Source organism: Mus caroli, chromosome 6 (assembly GCF_900094665.2).
Source record: "Mus caroli chromosome 6, CAROLI_EIJ_v1.1, whole genome shotgun sequence".
Classification (NCBI taxonomy): Eukaryota; Metazoa; Chordata; class Mammalia; order Rodentia; family Muridae; genus Mus; species Mus caroli.
In genome coordinates, this window is record NC_034575.1 from 56,394,799 (window position 1) to 56,418,402 (window position 23,604).

General features: G+C 34.9%; 1 protein-coding gene across 3 annotated transcripts in view; it reads left to right on the forward strand.

Moving 5' to 3' along the window:
- Ccser1 (coiled-coil serine rich protein 1) overlaps nt 1-23,604 on the forward strand; it is a 1,127,242-nt gene that overhangs the window by 580,779 nt on the left and 522,859 nt on the right. For 2 of the 3 annotated variants that reach the window (XM_021165504.2, XM_029478490.1), the window contains exon 9: nt 1,731-1,808. In XM_021165504.2, coding sequence (XP_021021163.1) covers nt 1,731-1,808 — 78 coding nt within the window. Of the gene's footprint in view, nt 1-1,730; nt 1,809-10,541; nt 11,560-23,604 lie in introns of those variants that run through there. The other variant, XM_029478491.1, reaches the window with a different exon arrangement.

The window sequence follows — 23,604 nt, forward strand, 5'->3', positions numbered from 1 at the left end:
TCACAGTTGGAATATCTTTATGTACAAGAACAATAAGGTTGAAGACAGGAGGATTTGAAATTTCACTTACTTGTGTGTGAAGTACTTCTACTTACTGTCTTGTGTGATCTTTAACTCAGTGTCTATTTCATGTTCTAAAGAGACAACAATATCTCTAAAATGACCATTACATACATAAATTGGACATATTACTTGCTATAGTGCCTGACATCTAGTCTATATTGAGTTATTTGCATATGCTGTAAGTAGTGATAATTACAGTGGTAAAGATTAGAGTAGCATAGAAAATGTAAATGTGGCTTAAAATTCTCTGTAAGTTTAAAAGCTGTATTTCTTTGGCTTATATGTATTTCTTTATTATGATGAAAGTTATTTTTTACTGTATTATCATTGCCATACTACCTCTAATTTGCAATGCAATCACCCAGAGATTTAGATAGGGAAAAACAAAACAGAACAATCAAACAAACAAAAACCAAATGAACTTGTACCAAGTAATATTAGCTCAGAGCACTCACTACTAATATACATTTAGTAACCGAATCATCAGCAAATATAAATCATGATACATCTTTTCATCTCATTTTGACACTCTACAAAATCTATCCATGTTTTTATAATTCATGTACACATATGATTTATTAAATTTAAATTAAAAATCTAACCCATGTGTTTTAATTAAGAAGTATTTAATTGTTCACTGCTTGGAAAGGAAAAGCTAAAGTCAATTATATAATCACATTTACAGATTTATTTGTAAAAGTTATCTGTGAGAAACTGAATCATTTTAACCTTCCAGTAACCTCTAAAGCAGGTAGAGAAATTATTTCGTTACCTTGAACAATTAGGGGGATAGAATTTTGCATTTGCTTTTCCTCAGATGCCCCTCTCTCTTTCTTATTTTGCTCTGAATTCTTTTTATACATAATATGATGCCACATACAAATTGAAATCGGTATGCTGGGAATTATCTCAAATATGTTTCTGGCCTTTAATCATAGAATAGTATTTGGAGGATACTACTTTGAAATCGGTTCTGCCTTTGGAAAGGCAAGGTTCTGTCTTTTCTGGTCTGGCCTTATCCCCTGGTACAATCCTTTGGCACATATGCACCTTCTGGCCTGAACTGGCATTCTCTGGCTTCATTCTACACTGGGTTTTCATTCCTCACTCTCCTTAACCCATTTAACACTTGTAGCCATTTAGGCCCATCTTTGTAGTAAGCTCCCTGACTTCAGTTATTTTTTATTGTTATTTCCCAAGGAAATCTCCATGTCACACTCATTTCCATGGGAAGTTGGCTCCAAAAATGACTCACCTTCCTGTTCTTAGCTGAGCTGTCAGTAGATTCTTCCTCCTAACCTACAAATGTGCCAGTCTTGCTCAGTTACAAGACCCACTTTGACAACCATGCTCAAATGCCTGAGAGGATGTGGAACATTCCTCATCCCAAAGCACCACAGTCACTCTTAGACTTAGAAGAAAAGATGGCAAAGTGGGATGCTTGTGTCATGGAAACTAAGCTGTAAATACACTAATTCAAAAACCCAAAACCCAAAACCCAAACCAAACCAAAACAAGAACAAGACCCCCCTTACTTGAGTGTACATGCACACACAGTGGTTCATGAATTAGAGATTAAGTTTTAGTCAATTGAAGCTATTAGCATAGAAGCATATAGCTCACTATCATTGTGATTTTATTTTTCTTTTTTCTTCTTCACTTTGCAGGAAAAGATGCAGCATTTACAGAAGGCGTTTGCTTCAAGAGTAGATAAATCCACGCAGACTGAACTTCTAGGCTGTGATGTAAGTAGCTTTATGAAACCAGCTTTATCTTGTTTATTGGTTTACAGACTTCCACAGCTTGTATACACTGCTGCGGTGTCCTGCATTGCCTAATTCATTGCTTATTCACAGACAAATCTCAAACATCTTGGACTGTTCAGAAGGATAATTCCAGGCATCAATGGCATACCAAACTCCTATTAATTATTTTTAAGCCAACATCTCTAACGTGTTTTCCTGAGCTAGTAAATATTATGTCACATAGAAACATGCAGAAGAATCATAGATACTTTGTTTTAAAGAAAATGTTAATTTGTTTATTAACGATTTAATAAAGTTACTATGTTTGCAATAACCTAAGCCCAAGCATTATTTTTCCATGCAGGCAAGTGAAATAACAAACAAACCAAAGAGCCCTTCCAATTTCACAAGCTATCTTACAATAATGTTTTAGCTTTTGGGCTTTGGTGTAGGCAATGCAAGTAATTTAATTAAAAGTTAGTAATTTTTATTAATGTAAAATACTTGCTGATAGTATTGTAAAGTGTATTGTAGCCCAATCTTCTTATAGAAACCCTGTGTGATTTTGTAGAGCGGATTGAAATAACAATCTTGTCTTAAACATAGCTTTAAATTTTGTGTTTTGCTGAAGTTTATGGCTTTGTACTCCCTATGCTAAAATATAAAGGGGTTCTCTTACTCATTTCTATCTATTGTGAGGAACGTTTCTTATATTAGAAGTGATGAATAAGAAGATATCACTAAATTGTTGATAAGAAATTGGATACATGCTGCTTTAAGTTTTCTGAAGATTTCATAGTAATGATGTGTTTATACTTGTATTTTATGGTAACAGTTGACATAAAAGTAGATGCTATTCTTGTGTTGTTATTTAAACCACCACATCATTTTAAACAATGTATTACATACATGCCTACCTAACCAAATAAGTCAGTTTAAATTCTAGCACAAATTATTGTTAAAATGTACTTTTAGTTTAAAAATATTAAAAGTCATACTTTTCCTGCGATATTTCTATATTTCTCATTTTCTCATATAATATTTATTTTAACATTTTCCATCTACATGTTTAAATATTCTTCAGATACTAATATTATTACAGCAACATTTCTAGCACAGTTTTAGAAGTTATGTGCGTGCTGTTAATTTTATTTCTGAGAGAAGAAAAAAGTTTTACAATATTAAGATAGTTTACCACTAGTAACCCACTGTTTATCTCTTTCATGGGACCCCACCCAATATAACCATTTCAAATGTATAGTATGTATCAGTTCTTAGGGTATAACCTCAGCATATATTTTAGATAATAATCTGCATATTTTAAGTCTAGCATTCAGATATATTTCAAAAAGAATTATGAAAGCATGATCTGCATAACTGTATTGCAGTATGCATCATAGCACATGGGCACTGCAGGTTAGCGTAGAATCCAGCTACTTCAAAACACTCAATTTGTAAATGACTTACCCCCAGGAAGGTGAAATTTTTTGGTGTTGTGAAATCTGTGAAGTAGCTAGAGTATTATTCATTTTTAATACAAAGACAAGGAAAATGCTTGCGCATTTTGACTTGATTTGGGAAGCAGTATTTTAAGAACCTGCATTCTAACTGGCTTAGTGACTCAACATAAACAAACAAGCAAACAAATAAAACCACCAGGATGTTTGTGCGATACTGTTAGATTTTTAAAACGTATTGTGAATGCTGGTGAGAACCTAGCTACCGGCTGCCCCTTTTGAACTTCTCTCTGATGAATCACATTCTTTTTCTTTTGGGAACAATTCGTCAGGTACTTGGTTTTCTAAATATGTAAAGGTAAATTTAAAAGGGATTCAGGCACATGGTATTTCACTTAATGTCCTCATTGTTCTTATCATATGATGAAGTTCAATCAACCCTTTACTGGACGCTTGGCAGAATATGTTCTGGCAGCAATTCTTAAAGTATCCCACTTCAAGCACTTGTTACAGTTTGGGGAGCTGATAACACATGACAGTGCTTTGTTCATGTTGATGTGCTCAGCATCTCCTAGTCACTTGTTATATAATAGAATCTTCAGAATCAGCAAATAAATAACTGTCAGGAGCCTTAAGAGAGTAACTGTCCTTAGCTACATGCATAAGCTGTAGAGTACTTTCTATATGGAAACCTGGGAAAAGACATACTGTAAATAATTTAGAACCATGAATTTTATGACAAATAGAACACATGTGACTCACCCACACTTCTGGAAGAACAGGAAGTATCATCATCAACTGTGCTTCATATATGTAAATAATTTAATATTTTCACATGCATTTGAATTACTAGCTTTATAATATCTTCTTAAAATTTTTTCCTAAAACTGTTTTATGTTCGAATTTTATAAACACACATATGTTACATCTATTCATAATTTTGATAGAGGTTTTCAGGAAAGAGAGTGTTTTGTAGAAACCTTGTATATCATCCTTGGTGCTTACGTTTTCTTACCTGGTTTTTAAAGCTGTCAATATCAATCACCAGTTGCCCTTTATGGATTAAATGTGATCATGTGTCAGAAGGGTTAGTGTCAGACTACAAAAGGACTAGTCACCTCAGTATTCAGGACATGACATTTGCTGCACATGCTGTTTAAGAAAGGAATCCATACGATCTCAGAATGAAATATGTTAATAAAAGACTACCATAGACTAATCTAAATATTTTTAAAACAAACTTTTACATGAAGCAATTTTATTAGGACTCTTGAGAAGCAACACTTTCTTAGCTGTCACCTGTGCTGTTGATAACCCATGGAAGATAGGTGGGTAGAGTTGGGACACAACTGGGTTTACTCTAAGACCACATCAACAGTTTGACATCCTTCTGACTATATAAAACATGTAAACAAAGGTCTCCCAACAGCTCAAAAACTTCCTGTAAATATTTTGAAGCTTGAGAGCTACTGCAAATAATATTTTGATTAAAATATTTGAGTGTGAATAGATAAATTTAGTAGGAAAGGCCTTAAATATCAGTGAGAAAATTCAAGGCTTTGCTAATTTAATATCTTAAAGACAGATTTTACTTCCTTGATATGTTTTATAAAATCTTGCTTTTTAAACAAAAATGATTGCTTTTAAGTGTAAATTTTCATTTAAATTAATACATTCATTTCATTCAGAATAATTCACGAAATTTGTCTTTTAGTATTAGAATTTTAAGTAAAAAGATTTACTACTTTCATTTATGTATTTTAAACTTTTTTTTATAGAAAGTGTTTACTACAATTGAATTCTTAACATTTGATTACTTTTAAAATGTGTAGTTACTAGGTAATTCATCAAATATTAAGTTGTTATGATCTGTTTATATATTACTAATGGTTTTAATTTGACTCTTTGAAAATGACTGGATTGTGCAATCACTCATATTTTTTATCCAGTCCAGACTTACACTTTAGAGATATAATAGGAACATTTATGTTATACAAGAAGACATTAGAGAGAATGTCTCAGTTCTTTTTGTGTGTGTGTGTGTGTGTGTAGTTTAAAACATTTACTGGCTTCATTAGATTTCATTTTGGAGTTTCTACTGGAAGTTACTGTACAAATATCCCTTAAATATATTGGAAAAGTTTATCCTGTCTCATCTGGGACAGTGCTGCAGATGCTTGGCTCTTACTACAGTTGTTGATCAGCCCCATTTTAAAGTGGGAAGGTTATTTGTTTACCAGGCTGATGTATTATCTCCACTGAGTAGCTGTTAGTTCAGCATTCTCATTGGATCCTAACAACCTGTATTGTATTAAATCTTCCTGGCTAGACTATGCTGCTGCTTTCATCATTCATACTCAGAACATGTGCATTCATAATTCATGGAATTTACCAAATAAAATAAATAAATAAATAAAGTCTGTCTCCAAATGCTCCATTTGTTAATGTACACTCCATGCAGGTATTTCTATTAATACCTACACATTAAATCAAATTAAAAGATTTATAGAGCTTTGTTTTAATCAAACATTATTTTTCATATTGTTTTCATTAAATGCTCAAAAAATTGGTTAAAAGTGTTAACAGGAAACACATGACACAGAATCTAGCCTTATTCAATCCTACTGGTCTTATAACATAGTTTTGAAAATCTCTTGAATTTATATTCAACAAATATCACTATTTACCTAGAAACTTTCACTGAAAAGCCTCAGATAGTCTCTTATAGCATGTGCAGTTACTCAATCTGTAGAGTTAAGGATAACACATGAAGAAATGATAGAATGCATCAGAAGGTTCTAGGTGTATTGTGAAAAGAGAGGAGATACAGGAAAGAGCTGCTGATTGTGTTTGAGGCTGAGTATGGATGGTGTCCGAAGAGTTACACAGGGACACTGAAACACATAGGACTGAGCTCTGTGCCTTGAAAGAGGAAAGAAGGTGACTTGGAGAAACCCTCTTAGAATATCCTTCTGAAGACACTTTGAATTTCTTAGTCCCTGACAGAATTTTGTTATTATTGCCACGGTACTAGATATGAATAGTCAGATTAGCATAGAGACCATTTAGTATAAAAAAGGGAACTGTGTTAATAACCTTGGATTTTCTAGAAACTGACACTGGAGAAACAAAGTCTACATACATGAAGGAAGAAGACACAGACTTCCTGTGTTCTGTTACCTGGGAGCAGTGACAGAGACTTGTGTTCCATCTACCCTAGGAACAACAGACCCAGGCATCTATTGTATATCCAGCTATATAGTGGATGTAGTAATTCCCATCATTTCCACTTGACATAAGAAAAAAGAGTAAAGCTAAATGCAGCCATAGATCCTGATAATCGCCTGTATGTTTTCTCTAGTCCTTTTCCCTCCTCTCCTCCCTCCATGTTCCTTCTCTTGGGAAGAACTGAAGTAAGCATATTTGTCCCTCAGTATCTGAGAGATTAATCCAGGGCCCCCCTTAGGACCACCTTCAAGTACTCAAGGGCTCAGTAGCTATATATCCTGTTATATATGAGGACTCATCTTCAAGTTACAATGAATCACTTATGCAATATAAATAATCTGTAAATACTTGATTCATTATTTGGGGGTTGATAATTTTAGTTACTCGCTTCACCCTCTGGGATTTGAGGCTATTCAAGCTTATATAACTTTTGCCAGTGAAAAAACTGAAATGGATTTTTTAGGGGACAAAAGACTTTGAAATTGATAGATTGAAGGTGTTTAAAAATAAAGATGTAAAGTGATTTTATAATGTAGTCATAGAAAATGAAGAGAAAAAGTTTCATAAATGTATTTATTCAGAACTGGCACAGGAGCAGGAAATTTTAGAATATTCCATTAGAAAGTTTCTTAAAAGCACACTACATATATCATTAACCTTATGCACTATAAAGTAAGAATGTAGGGAAATTATACTCTTTAGTGATGCCATGTTAAGATGGTAATTACAATTGTAAATTTATGAAGCTGAATTAGTATATAGAAAATTTATACCAAAGAGGGTAATTTGAGGTTCAGAATACTTAAAGAGTCAGTTCTATAAATATCAGAATTATTTCAGATTTATCATTATTTTATGGATTTTATGTTTATAAATGGATTTATGGATTTGGACTTAATCCATCACATTGATGTTATATTCTAATGCAGAATTATTTTCTGGAAGAAATATAATATAAATCGTTAATCATTTTCTTCAGTTTTTAAGGAGAACTGGAACTGAATGAGTTGTTTATTCTCTAGGCTGAAGCTGAACTGATGTGGAGCTGAAAATATCATGTTTTACAACTCTTTTCTTCTCTGAAGTAGGCTGCAAAAATGCAACTAAAAACTTTTTTCCTTGCTGTTTTGAGATAGGGTATTTTTAACCTAAGCTTAGCTGGAACTTACTATATAGTTAGTGTAAAATGGCCAAGAACTCATAGAAACACTTCTGCATCAGGAACAGACATGAGCTACCACACCAGGCCTAAAAGACAACTTTTTAGTTAATAGGTGTTTTACAAATATTCATTGACTCTGAAAAAATATTATTCTTCTTTCATGATAATATCAATAATATTACTCACAATTTTGATTATGAAATGTGAAACTAAAATATATTTATGTAAATTATAACATAAGCAAATATTAGTTAATGTGAGTGTCCATTTTTCATCTCTGAATGCCTTTTCTGTCACCTCATTTTTCATACAAACAGAATCACAATTTTATATCACATACATAGCTCAGATAATCTTAATTTTTTTGCCATTTTAAATGTACAAATTTCTGTTTTACAATAGTAAAATATGATTTTCTTAATGATTTAACGTCATTTAATCATATGAACACTTTAGTCTTTTTTATGTATCTATAAAACATATCCTGTAAATGATAGCCTTGTAACATGCACACTGTCTGGTTAAGCAATTAATGGGAATAAAATAAAGTAGAGTGGTCTAAAATCCTCAAAGGAATCTATAAAAATATGACAATATATATATATATATATATATATATATATATATATATATATATATATATATATATACCATATACTCCTAAGATATGCCCTCATCAGCATTTCTTGTCACAGATGATGATGGAAAATAATGCAGGCCCTCATTAATAGAGCCTGTTTGATAACAGACTGGTCCATTATCAAATAGATGATAGCTGTGCAAGCAAAATGGAAGAGGAAATATCAATATTCTCATATAGAGATGTCTTAGTCTATTAATAAGTTGATGAAACTTATGAATCTATTATGTAGTACCTCCATTTATCTGTCTAATTCGTACATAACTCCAAAGGGAGACAAGAGAACACTTAGCTGAGAAGGAAAGCAAGCTAGTGCTCTTGAATAGCTGAAATGAGTTCAAGGAACCTATCTTTGAATGTGTCTGTAAATAAGGTTTGCATGGAAAAAAGAAGGGATAAAAGTCACTTGACTTACCCGAACTCAATTGGACATCAAATGGTAACATACACCTTAGAAATGAGTTTCTAAATGTGGTGTTTTGCCCATTTCTCTAGTTAGTTATCTTCAGTGAGCTTTCTTTCTGGGCAAAGGGAACTACTCTCCACTTCACTTCTCAGTATAGCTTTGTCCAAAGAAGCAATGGCCTCAGAGTGCTAATTTGAAAGCTCAAGCCTATCAGCCTCTTTTTCAGAATGCACTAATGAGCCTGCATGCCCAAGTAATGAGCAGTATTCTGTGAGACAACAAATTTCTCTTACATGCTGTTGAAATATAACACTTTCACAGTATACATACTACATTACACACACACACACACACACACATTCACACACAGGCACATTCACACTGCATGTCTTACTAAATTTTGGAGAGTAAAATTAGAATTCCTTAAACCTCATGACTGTTCATATTTTCCATTCCTAATTATGTGAATTTGTAATACCACCCACTGTCCTCACGGCTCTGCCATAGCCCATTTTCTTATATATCTCCTTGTAGTGGACTGAAGTAAGAGGGTTTCAGTTTTTAAAAATTGTTTTATTCATTTACATACCAAATGTTGCCCCCTTCCCGGTCCCCCCTCCCAGAGTTCTTCACCCCAACCCTCACCCCCTTTGCCTCTGAGACGGTGCCCCCCATCCCCCTCACACACACCCCTCCCCACCTTACTCCCCCCAGCATCCTCCTTCCCTGGAGCATCAAATCTCTACAGAATTAGACATATTTTGCCCCACTGAGGCCAGACAAGGTAGTCCTCTGCTACATATGTGCCAGGGTAGAGGAACTAGCACATGTTTTATCTTTGCTTGATGACTTAGTCTCTGGGAGCTCCCAGGGGTCTAGGTTGGTAGATAAGTTGGTTTCCTATGGAGTGAAGGTTTCTTTTTGTTTCGAATTCCTTCAGAATCTGCCAGTGCTGCTTCTGCTACAGATGTCATTATATATTATATACTGACACATGTCACATACATACATATAGAATATATATTGATACGTAACACAATATTATAGTATTGATCATGTGTCATGCATATCTGTTCAACAATTTTAATGTCATTAAAAAACCTGTGAACTAATTTACATTTCTTAAACATTGCACTTCCTTTTGTTAGCATTTTCTAAATGGATTTTCTTGTTTTAAAATGGGTGAAATACTTGAAATGTTTTAATTTATGATCATGTGAAGTTTCAATATTAATTACACACCAAAAGATTAAAGTAATAGTCACTGTAGACTAAGGAATCATCCTGGAGCTTTGTGTGTAGTTCTCAGATAGTAACTGTAGTACACAGAATTTTCAAGAGAACCTTGTGCTATTTGTCTATTATCTAAGTATTGGGCTGTTTTTCACTTGAGGAATGTATAGAGTTGAAGAAAACCATGTTGTACTTGTTTAAAAGAAGGAATAATGTCGCTGGGCGGTGATGATGCACGCCTTTAATCCCAGCACTTGGGAGGCAGAGACAGGCGGATTTCTGAGTTCGAGGCCAGACTGGTCTACAAAATGAGTTCCAGGACAGCCAGGGCTATACAGAGAAACCCTGTCTTGAAAAAACAAAAACAAAAACAAAACAAAAAAAAAAAAAAAAGAAGGAAAATGTAATTTTATGTCAATGTTTAATTCTTTCCTTCTACATCACTAAAATAAATATTCTTTGTAAATGCTAATAACAAATATTTACATAAATTACCAACAGAAGATTTTCATGTCAATCTGTATTTTTATTTAAGTATTTATTCATTTAAAATTTCATTTCATTTTGTTATTTGCCATTCATTTCTTTTTGTTTTCTTCTTTTCAAGGCCCTGTGGAATCCTACATGCACTGGAAGCTTATTTAAACCAGTATATATTTCAAGCTAGATTTAATAATCATTTGACCACGAATAATTCATCACTGATAAATATTGAGTGAAATCAATTTTTCTATGAATCCTGTTAACTATCTTGCAGAATGTGTAAGACAAATTGTTTCATCCTAAGCACTGTATACCTTTGCATTTCTAAACAATTGCCACGGAATATTAATGAAGATTCAATGGACATGTTTGCTTTTACTTGTTGTATTTTTATAAGGAAACATATACTTTTATTTAAAGATAATCTTTATATGCAAATTCCTAAGATGTAATATTCCACTTGGCAGTAAACATTGTTTGATCATCCTCCTTATCTATATCATTTGGTTTTCTTTTTGGTTGATAAGCTTTGTGCTATTTATGTTACATTCAATGTACATCAGATAGATTGGCAATGAAGCCTTTGTTACCTCATCTTAGTGGAATAGTTCCCAAGGATGAACTGGACTATTTGTAACCTCTCCCTGTCACATTAACACCAGGAGGTGACACTGGGTATGTTCTAATGGAACAAGTGAGCGCAGCCTTCATCTAACCACAGAATGTAAATCAGAAACCGAAAGAAATTATGTTTTTAAAAAGCAGATAAACAAACTTAGCTATTGGTCTCATGGTGACAGAAGCTTGTTGAATGTATGTGGTATAAGAAGAGGCCTTACCCTTAACTAAAACTCTGTGGGTCCCTTTCTCTCCTATAATAGCCCCACCGTATCAAACTGCACAGTGCCCAGAAGACACTCATGAAAGGCACAGTTTATTGCAAGGATCATTCAGTGTTATGGGCAGGATGTTGTTCAGTAGATGGGCCACAGGGCTCTGGAGAGAAGACCAGGTCTTAATGAGCCGCTACCCTTTAAGAAACACAATGAAATAATTATAATTATCAACAGTAATGTATAAAATATGCCATTAAATTATTTGGATCTTTATGTTACATATGTATGAATGACCAAATGCTGGGTGCAAACTATGGTGTTAAATAAAACTATAAATATATTTATTTACACATGATCATTGTATGTGCTCTTATTGACTTTATCTCTTTAAGCTTTCTTCTAAGGTTTTGTAGAATTTACTCTCTTTTTTAAGATGGTTTATGTGTGAAATCTTTACATATAGACAAGGCAATATGTCATCCTTGTGTAAAGCATTCCCATCATATACTTTTCCATCGACTTTACTGGTCAGAATATTTTCAAGAGGAATTCAATTAAAGACACCGTGAAGTGACAATGAAGACAAAATCCAGGGTTATTTACTAGAGTCAGTAGATAAAAAGCACTTTTGATTTTCTCAAAAGCCATGAGGTATCAGCTGTCAATGCAGAGGAAAAAAAACAACTTCCTCAAAGGTACAGCTTCAGATCGCCCTGTATTTATTTATTTTGTTAATTAATTTATTATTATTATTTATTATTATTATTAAATCTTATTTATTCATATCCCAAATGTTGCCTCACAAGGCCCCCCTCTCAGAGGCTTTTCTCCCATCCCTCTTCTCCTTCTCCTCTGAGAGGGTGCTTCCCCAGCAAACCCCCTCCTTGGGGTATCAAGTCTCTACAGGATTAGGAGCATCCTCTCCCACTGAAGCTAGACAAAGCAGTTCTCTGCTGCATATGTACCAGGAGCCTCAGAACAGCCTGTATAAACTCATATGTGAGCTGGGCGTGGTGGTGCACGCCTTTAATCCCAGCACTCAGGAGGCAGAGGCAGGCGGATTTCTGAGTTCGAGGCCAGCCTGGTCTACAAAGTGGGTTCCAGGACAGCCAGGGCTATACAGAGAAACCCTGTCTCAAAAAAACAAAAAACAAACAAAAACAAACAAACAAACAAAAACACTAGACTCATATGTGGCTTAGTTCTGGGAGCTCCCTGGGCTCCAAGTTAGTTGACACTGTTGGTCTTCCTATGGGGTTGCCATCCCCTTCAGTTCCTTTAATCCTTCACCTGACTCTTCCATAGGAGTCTATGACCTCAATCCAGTGCTTGGCTGTATCTGCCTCTGACTCCTTCAGCTGCTTGTAGAGCCTCTCAGAGGACAGCAATGCTAGGTTCCTGTCTACAAGCACAATATAACATCAGTAATAGAACCAGGGTTTAGTGCCCACCTACAGGATGGATCCCAAGTTGAGCTGAGCCGGTCACTGGGTGGCCATTCATTGATTCTATGCTCCCCCACCCCTTCATTTCTTATAAACAGAACAATTTTGGGTTGAAAAATTTGAAAGTGGACTAGTGTCTCCATCCCTCCACTAGAGGCTCTGTTTAACTACTGAAGGTTGTATCATCAGGTTCCATCTCCCCATTGTTAGGCATTTTGGCTAAGGTAACCCACATTGAGTTTCTGGGAAGCCTCCCCCATTCCAAGTTTCTGGAACTTACTAGAAGTTCCTCCCACCACTGGCAGCTGCATATTTCCATTCTCCTAGGCTTCTCCCTCTGGGCTTCACTTTGGTCTCCCCCACAAGCTTGGATTGTTCCCCTCTTTCCCCTTCCCCCTCTCCCCTTGCACCCAGGTCTGTCTCTCTCTCTCTGCCTCCCAAGACTACTTTGATCCTGCTTCTAAGTGTGATTGAAACATCCTCACTTTAGCTTTGTTCTTGTTTTTCTTCTTAGAGTCTATGGGTGTTTAGCCCTTTAATAACAGCAAACTGTTTACATTATGATCTTGATACCTCTCCTGACTCTCTCCACTACCCCTCTCTCCCTTTATCCTTTCCCCATTACTGAATACATGACAGCATACTCACAAATCACTGTCTTCAATTTCAAAAATAAAAGCAGTAAAAAAAAAAGTATTTTCAGAATGTTACACTGTTTACTGTAGAGGGTGATTCTTTTTATATATTACTTTCCATTTATATTATTGTTTTCCAAGTCTTACACAATAGCATAAACCATTCATAAAATACTATATGAACAATATTAAAATAATTATCTGCATTTCATGAAGCACACACACTAAGGCTAATGATTATTTTCAAGGCATGTGTCTCACCAGTATTTATTAATTAATAAAAATAGTAGGCCTGAAAATTTACTTACATATTAAATACAATATGTATCCTTATTGATCCTAGAAACATAGGAAAATATGGATTAACATATTTACATTGTTAAACTAATTACAATTAACATTACATTGTGTTTTTGTACTTATTTTTTCTTATAGGTTTCTATAAATAGGGTTTTATCCTGTTTTAATTTTCTGTGTATAAACCTTTTAAGAGAGTTACTGTGACATGTTCTTCTCATACAGTAATTGTCATCACACTGAAGTATGCTGGCACATTACAAAGCAGAATAGTCAGTCCCTGTGATGGTTTGTATATCCCTGGACCAGGGAGTGGCACCATCTGAAGGTGTGGCCTTGTTGGAATAGGTGTGACCTGGTTGGAATGGGTGTGTCACTGTGGGTGTGGGTATAAAATCCTCACCCTAGTTGCCTGGAAGTCAGTCTTCCACTAGCAGCTTTTGGATGAAGACATAGAACTCTCAGCTCCTCCTGTGCCATGCCTGCCTGGATACTGCCATGCTCCCACCTTGATGATAATGGACTGAACCTCTGAACCTGTAAGCCAGCCTCAATTAAATGTTGATTTTTATAAGATTTGCCTTGGTCATGGTGTCTGTTCACAGCAGTAAAACCCTAACTAAGACAGTCCCCTCTGGGTACTAAGAGACTGTTGTGTGCAAACATCAAAGCATTATATGGCTTGCCTTCACTGTGTTCAATGAAGAGAAAATTTAAAATATATCAGGCAGTGACAACCTAAATTTGTTTAAAAACAATTTTACATATATTTACATGTATGTAACACCTTTAAAATATATTGGTAAATGTTAGATATTAAGATATTATAGGCAAGCTTTCTGTTTCAGATATAAATCCCTGATTTTCATTAAAGATATAATTGCTTTATTTAAAAATATCTTCTAAATTTTACTTAAAATATAAAAAAACAAATGAGAACCACCTAGTTTGTGTGTGTGTATTGTATATGTGCTAAAGAAACATTAAAATTATCTTCAATTTTATAAGAGAGACAACTTACTATCATTCATTTAAACAATAAATTATATACGTCATTTTACTAGGCCAAATGCAAATTTAAAAGATTAAAGTAAAAGAAAGAAGGGAAAGGAAAAGCCTCAGTTTCAGGATATTCTCACATGGTGCTACTGAACAGAAAGCTCGGGAGTTAAGAGTACTGTTTACTCTTGCATAGGACCTAAGTTTAGTTCTCAGCACTATACGAAATCTAATAACCATCCATAGCTCCTATTCCTAAGAGATGTGACACCTGCTTCTTACTTCCTCTGGCATCAGGCACACACACAGTTACCTTTTGTTTCTCTCTTCATTAATATACAAAATATCTGGTTTTGCTTGTCTCCAGTTAGTCTACCTCACTAATTTTTTTTCCCTCTATTGCCTCTTGATCATTCAGAAACATTAACATCTTGTTCATTTTCTTTCCTTCTTTCTTTTTTTTTAAAGATTACATTTGACTGTTTCTCTTAAAACTAAGTCTGCTTTTTTAAAAAAATGACCTCCAGTAATTTTCAAAAGCTTTAAACATATTTTTAAGAGGCCAGTAGTGTTCACCACTGCAAAAGGTAAAATTCCAGCAGGTTACATCTAAAACTTGTAACCAATGGCTGAGCTTTGCTCTAATCCAACTATCTGTATCCCCCACCACTATATTTGGTTAACTGTTTTGTTTTGTAAAATCAAAACACTGACACTGGAGCACAGTATTTGGGAACACCCAAGCCTATGTTCCTAGACCATAGTCACTCATATTTGTGTCCAGAATAAACTCTACTTTCTTTTGAAGTAAAAACTGCATTTTTCATGTTGAAACATTCATAGTGAAAAAAGGATAGCATTCCCTGACTGCCAGGAAGATCAGTGGCGTGTGAGTGAGAAGTTTCTTCTGATGTAGGGAAACTGTGGTTGGGTGATGCTCCTGAGCTGCTCACTGGGATTTACTGTCCCTTTAAGTCTTCAATAAAAGGAAAGTGACTGGAGTAAAGAAAGTATTCATTCATTTCCACAGGGGGTAAAACCCACTCTTGTCCACCATCCATTGTGTAAAGGTCCAGCAGAAAGAATAGGTATGTCAAACACCATTTTGACTTCTTATACAAGTTTTATACTAAGAGGGAAGGCAAGATGTCACCTGGGACAAAAGATGGAGTGACTGTGAGGGCAATGTATTTATGTATCTGAGTCTCTATCATTTAGTTGTAGGCACATAAACTTAGAGAAAGATTCCTGAAAATTAATGATTTGTCTCTGAACAACTGATTAGGCAAGTCAGACATTCAGGTGCAGCCTTACATGTCTAGAGACACATGACCCATGAAATTATTTCCTTATTCTTTACCATCTAAAAATATTGTTTTTAAGGAAAACATGTCATCTTTTGTATAAATTGTACATATATGTTAGGTTACAATGACAAGGAAAGCTCCGTACCTTACACCAAAAATAAGACGCACAAGAGTTATAGATCTTACTCAGTAAAATTTTCTTTGACTAGGGTTACCCATTTATCATGTCTTCAATACCCAACTGTCTTTCTTCTACATTCTGTTGGTGAGTCTTTCTTTGAGTTCATAAATTTCTCATTTCCAGATTTTATTCAGTCTGTGTTTTCTTCAATGATTTTATTTCCACATTTGGATCTTGAACAGTTTTATTTACTTCCTTCTTTTACTAGTGTTTTCATAGATTTATTTAAGGGATTGATTCATTTCCTTTATAAGAATATCTACTATCTTCATACAAACTGTTTTAAGGTCTTTGTCTTATGCTTCAGTTATGCTGCAATACTCAGGACTTACTGTGGTAAGGTAGCTGGGCTCTTGAAGTTGATGTATTGTCCTGGCTCTTATTGACTGTGTTTTTACACTAGTGTGTCAGTATCTAGGTTGTGGAGGTATTTATTCTAAGTCTGATATCTGGTCTTAAGTTTGTTGATTAGGTGGTTTATTCCTTGTCTTTTGTTGTCTCTGGTTCTTAAGAGAGTATGGAAGAAGTATGTCACCTGGTAGGACATTTTACTGAGATCCTTATAGATGTAGTCACTGGAGGGTCTGGACAGAATGTGTTTCTAGGTATTAGAATTTGACCCTTAAGACTGGGAATGTCTTGGTTGGGAGTGAGGGTTCATAGGAGGGGGGAACAGGCTGATTCATGAGGAAGAGAGCAATGATAGGTCAAGGTAGTCTGATATAGAGATGTGGATGACAGTGGGAGTTTGAGTATGAAGAAAAGGAGGTAGAGTGAAGACTTGAAGCTTGGAGATGAGCTTTGCTGGCCAAACATTTTCTTTGTCAAGTTCAGCTATTGGGTTCCCAGAGAATGCCTGCTGGCATTGGAGAATGGAACAAAGGATTAAGTGGGAAAAATGTTGGAGAAGAAAATATCCATGATCTGCAGGAGTCTGGAGGAAAAGATCTTTGAGATTCGCTGGCAGTGAAAGAGGTGAGGCTATGGCAGGTGGTTGGCTACAGAGCTGGGAATGAGTCTGGGGATTGCATTTGAAGGTGAGGAATAAGAAGGGTGAATCTTGTTGATGACTGTGGTGGCACATACATAATATCCCAGCATTCAGGAGGCTGAGGCAAGAGAATGACCAATTAGAAGCCAGACTGGGTATATGGCAAGATGTTATATTTATCATTCAAAAACAAACAAAACCACAATATTCAGTCAGTTACAAATTATCCTGAAATATAGGTCATATAAAGAAATATGGGTTCTTGATAATGTGCCTTTATAAATTTTCACTAGATCTATGGCCTACTAATATCTAGTGGTGGCCAGTGACTTTAGTTTTGATGTGTTAATAATACAATCAATTCTAAATTTTAGTTAAAAATGAAAAAGAAGGGAAGATCTATAGTTAGTCTACTTTTTTTTCCTGGGTTGTGGTGCTTGGACTATTTCCAAGGAATGCCTGCTGGTGTTTGAGGCTGGTATAACAGGATGCATAAGGAAGACGGTTGGAGGAGAAAGTCAGATGTAGGCATAGGAAGAGGAAGTCTTCTCAGTAGTTGGTCTGCTCTAGACCTGGATATAAGACTGGAGAATTGGACTTGGAAAAGACAAAGAAGAGATGAAGCTCCACAATTAGGCGACCTGCTTCCCTGACTGGAGTCCTGTTGTAACTATTTTAAGACAGATGATCACACTTGACAATATTTATCTCAGAATCATTATTGTACCTGTCAGAGTAATTTATTGTGACATTGTTGTTCCAGCAGCACATTTACTCATTTACCTTCCCACAACTTTATCATTAAACACATTTTTCTTCCAAAAATATCTCTAAGGATTTTAAGTGACAAATAAATGTCTTAAATGTGTGAACAGAAATGACTTTCTTATTCCTAAATAACATGCTTTGTTTGCTACAGAAATAGATCATTTGCACCAACTAAGACATGTAGATTTAATGAATTCTTTCTCCTGACTAGTGTGCTTTAAAATCTTCCCATGTTGTCTCCTAAATCATCTACTACATTTCAATCTTCATGATATAAACATAAACTCTCCTATCCCTCATTACACAATGTACATCTTTACTTAATGAGAAAGTCATCTATTGAATTTTATTTCTTAAGCCTAGCACGCTGCATTATTCTTCATGATCCTCAATGTTGAAGGTGAAAGGAAATGGTCAAATTATTCAAAGTTTAGTAACTCCCACTCTCTTAACTGCGTCAACCATTTTAATTTCAAATTAAAGAAGTAAACATTAATATATTAATATTGTGATGAGCACAACTCTAAAGTTATTGCTTTCCTCTCATTCAGTCCCTCCGTGTATGTACATATATATTCACCATAAATATGCATACAAAATTAGATGCTAATTTTTAACTAAACATATGCAGAGAATAAAATGTATAGTGTCCAGTTGGAAGAAAACTTTATTCAGAATTTGAAAAGTGCCATTTTTATTTGTTCTAAATATTTTATTATATATGTATACCTCATGATCTAGAGAAAATACTGGTAATTTCAGAAAGATAATTAGTCTATGGAATATTTTTGCAACTTGACATCCTCTCAATTGAATTATTAAATAGATTTACACATTTTATTGGTTTTTGTGTCATTATTATTTTTCTTTTTTTCTGTTTTTATTTTTTTTCTTTTTTTTATTACGTATTTTCCTCAATTACATTTCCAATGCTATCCCAAAAGTCCCCCATACCCTCCCACCAACTTCCCTACCCACCCATTCCCATTTTTATGGCCCTGGCGTTCCCCTGTACTGGGGTACATAAAGTTTGCGTGTCCAATGGGCCTCTCTTTACAATGATGGCTGACTAGGCCATCTTTTGATACATATGCAGCTAGAGTCAAGAGCTCTGGGGTACTGGTTAGTTCATAATGTTGTTCCACCTATAGGGTTGCAGATCCCTTTAGCTCCTTGGGTACTTTCTCTAGCTTCTCCATTGGGAGCCCTGTGATCCATCCAATAGCTGACTGTGATCATCCACTTCTGTGTTTGCTAGGCCCCGGCATAGTCTCACAAGAGACAGCTATGTCTAGGTCCTTTCAGCAAAATCTTGCTAGTGTATGCAATGGTGTCAGCGTTTGGAAGCTGATTATGGCATTTTATTGTTATTCTCTGGCATTTCACAGTGGTTAACCCTACATTACAAAATATGTAATGAGCATTTCTGACATTTCTGAGCTTCTTACACATTGTAAAAAAAGTAACTTGGTGGCGCACGCCTTTAATCCCAGCACTCTGGAGGCAGAGGAAGGAGGATTTCTGAGTTCGAGGCCAGCCTGGTCTACAGCATGAGTTCTAGGACAGCCTGGGCTATACAGAGAAACCCTGTCTCGACACCCCACCCCCACAAAAAAAAAGTAATTTGCTGAAATATTCAGGAGATTAGGTTCAGTGTGATGTCTTTAAGAACGTCCACAAAATGCCGGGCGTGGTGGCACACACCTTTAATCCCAGCACTTGGGAGGCAGAGGCATCGGATTTTTGAGTTTGAGGCCAGCCTGGTCTACAAAGTGAGTTCCAGGACAGCCAGGGCTACAGAGAAACCCTGTCTCTAAAACAAAAACAAAAACAAAAACAAAAACAAAAACAAACAAACAAACAAAAATAACAACAACAAAAAAACAAACAAGCAAAAAAGAACATTCACAATAACAATGGCACATGTGAGTTTCGAGGATTTCCATTTAATTGTTTATTCAAGATTTTTTTTTTAATTTAATTGAAACATTTGCTGAACATATATAGTGTGCTAGGTCCTGAGCTATAAATCCAAACAATACCATAAACTAATTTACCATATAAGTAAGATTTAGCAAGATTTCCAGTTATGATAACAATACTTTTTAAATTATAATTGCAACATCAAAGATATATTTAAGGTGATCACTTTAGATTATAGCATATTTTAACACAATTTGTGATCAACGTTTAGCTTATTGATTTCAGGGATTATGCCATATCTTGGTTCAGAGAATGAGAAATGATATTACAATATTAAGACCATCATTAGTATCAGTCACACAAGTGCTCTTTCTGTACTTTTGTGATTATGCTCTTTGATTTGTTTAAAGGAACAACAATGTATTCTTCATGGTTAGTTACATCAAATATTTAAGAATTATTTTAAAAATAGAAAATTAAGTATAAAGTGGGATTAAAATTTCTAAGGAACTAAATAATCTAAAACAATTTTATGTTTAGTATTGTTAATTAAGATATATCAAATGATACAAAATCAGAAAAGATTTTGTAAAGATTTGAAATGAAAGCATTGAGAGACTGGGATTATGGTAATCATTATTCATGGCACTGGATAAGAAGCAGCACTATATAAGCATCCAATGAGTGACCAGAAGTCTTGTGCACTTGTGTATTTTGTTTTTATGTATTATAATTATGAAAGCAAATTAATAAAATGTAAAATACAAGCCAGAATGTTCATACAATACTTTTTTCCAATAAATACCTAGATTATTTGTTATATGCCAGAAACTTTTGGAAGTTTGAGAGAGTCAAAAACAGCAACTATCATTCTATTTATATCTCAATAAATGGCAGGTCCCTTATCTTTACTGAGCAGATGAGAACATTGTGCTTACAAACAAGAAACAATCTCCTGACCCCACAGTCCACATGCTTGCTCCTGAGCTGCTCGTATATTAGGGAGATGGCCCTTATCACTACGTTATTCCACGCACAGATACAATGACAGCTACAAAACGGGTTTGGTATTGTAACTCCATCTTACATATGAGGATTGTTATATTAGAAGAACCAGGGGTAGAATTATTAACTCTTTGTTCAGTACTAATTTCTAAAATCCCAACTAACACAGTATGGTAAAGTAAAAAGACACTAGACCATTTTGATAAAGTTTTCATTGCAGTATGATATTCTAGATTGGATTTCTGGAGAGTATGAATGAGTTTGAATTTCAATTTCTTTCTTTCTTTCTTTCTTTCTTTCTTTCTTTCTTTCTTTCTTTCTTTCTTTCTCTCTCTCTCTCTCTCTCTCTCTCTCTCTCTCTCTCTCTCTCTCTCTCTCTCTCTCTCTCTTTCTTTCTTTCTTTCTTTTTGGTTTTTCAAGACAGGGTTTCTCTGTGTAGCCCTGGCTATCCTGGAACTCACTCAGTAGACCAGGCTGGCCTCGAACTCAGAAATCCACCTGCCTCTGTCTCCCAAGTGTTGGGATTAAAGACGTGTGCCACCACTGCCTTGCTGAATTTCAATTTCTGATGTCACCTGTCACATTGAGTTATCATATTGAGACTGATCAAATTTAAATTTTCATTTGAAAGATTAACTCAACACGATGGAGACCAAAATACATTTTTACTATTAACTGTCTTCAGTTGAAGGTTGGAATAAATAAAACAAAATCACATTGTTGAGTTATAATGTCACTGATAAGCAAATAGAAAAATACTTTAAAAATATTGTATTATAATATACATAGGCATATGATACAAGAAGGTAAGCTCTATCTCATTTATCTTAGCTCATAAGCTGTTTGCAGTTGTGTGGGTCAGAAGGCATGTATTGACAACTCTTTAGCAAGCTTACCTTTTAATTAAAATCAGCAAGGTTTCTGCCAAGGAGCCTGCTTATCTTAGATAAAGAGAGCCACTTTTAGCATCCCTCGGTACTCCTGAAAGCAATATGTTTGCACAGGAGAGTATTTAATACTTGTGCACTAAACAGATCTGATGTGTTGCTTTGGTGTGCTGCTGTTCTACACACAAGATAACCATATGATCCTATTTCTATGTTCCAAACATATATTCAACATCACAAATAAAACCAGTGTGGCACCTCTCAACTACCCTGGTATATACTTCATATTCTCCTACTGGGATCATTGCCAGTACGGGTACTTTAATAAGCACAGCTAATGAAAATATTAAACTATACTTTTGCTTAGGATGTGTACATACAAAGTGTATAAATAATTTTACATCTCTAAGACATTCTTGAGTTGTTTCAAGACTGTTGAGATTTGGTAATTTGTGTTCACACCTAATGCCCAAGTATTGATGAGCAAACATCTTTTTTCTCAATAGTCTTGGCTTTGCTTATTTTGCACAGAATAAAAGAAAATGGAAGCATGCCCTTATCATGACTTTCAGTTTTGTACTCTTATTCAAGAGAGGATGATAAAAATTTACCTCTACAGAAATCACTTTGTACCTGAGTGGCTTGCAAAGGAACTCCTCACATTATAGAAGTCTTTTATCCAGACAAAAAAATGCAACACTGAAGGAAATGCTTCTGTTTTGTAAAATAAAATATGGATTTTTTTAAATTAAGAATTTTTTCAGTTACCTCCCTTTTATAAATCTCATGAAACATGAAGAGCATTGGAAACGTGGATGACGTGTTCTCTTTCTAACTTTTCATAGATTCTCTTGCTTGAAACATTCTGTACATGGTTCAAACGTATTGTTAAAATTCCAACAATGATGTAAGAAATATTTTTCATAAATGTAATTGAAAATATGTTATAAAAATCCATTCTAGGTCTAACTCTGCAAAGAAAAGTAGAATTTTATGCTTGGGTACTGAGAAAGAGAGACATGGGGAAAGACTTCCAGCAAATATAGCTGATAATCTTTTATTCTGGGTGCTTTTAAATTGTTTCAGTCATATTTTTTAACATTGCATTTAGAAAGTTAGAGTTTTCAGGATGACAAGTAGGTATATTATAGGGACTCTAACTTTTAGTGAACTTCCCCAGTTATAGTTGTTTAACTAGACAGGAGGTTTCTGGATGTTAATTTTACTATCACATAACTATGATCTTTCTTTCTTTTTCAAGTATTACTATTGTGGAAGCTTAAGTTATTTTACAAGAAAAAAAATCACTGGAAGAAGAGCCTTTCAGAAAGCAGTCTCCAAAGTAAATTTACTTATGTTGAATTGATAAGGAAGCAATTATTGAAAGGTGGTAAAACAAAAGGAAAAATATATCTAAGGGAAGCCATTTTAACTCACTCTGGTATTTTCTCTAGGAATAATACTCAACTGAAGGCAGTTGTATTCTTCGGGGAAGAGTGGAAAAGTCTGAAGTTAGTTTTGAAAGTCAACCCTGGGGGTTTTCACTGTGACCTAGTGGGAAGAGGCTAGGAATTCTGTTCAATACTCATGTGCACAAAACAACTCCCAGCACTCAAAATATTTACAACAAGAAGACAGGGAAAGACAAGAAAACTCTTCTCTAGATGTTAATTATCAATGTGTGAACTGTTTATTGGTACAGTGGTGTGAGTTATTTTCATGGGATAAAAAGATTTGCTTCATGTATCGAAAGATGGCCTAGTCAGCCATCACTGGAAAGAGAGGCCCATTGGACTTGCAAACTTTATATGCCCCAATACAGGGGAATGCCAGGGCCAGAAGAATGGGAATGGGTGGGTAGGGAAGTGGGGGGGTATGGGGGACTTTTGGGATAGCATTGGAAATGTAATTGA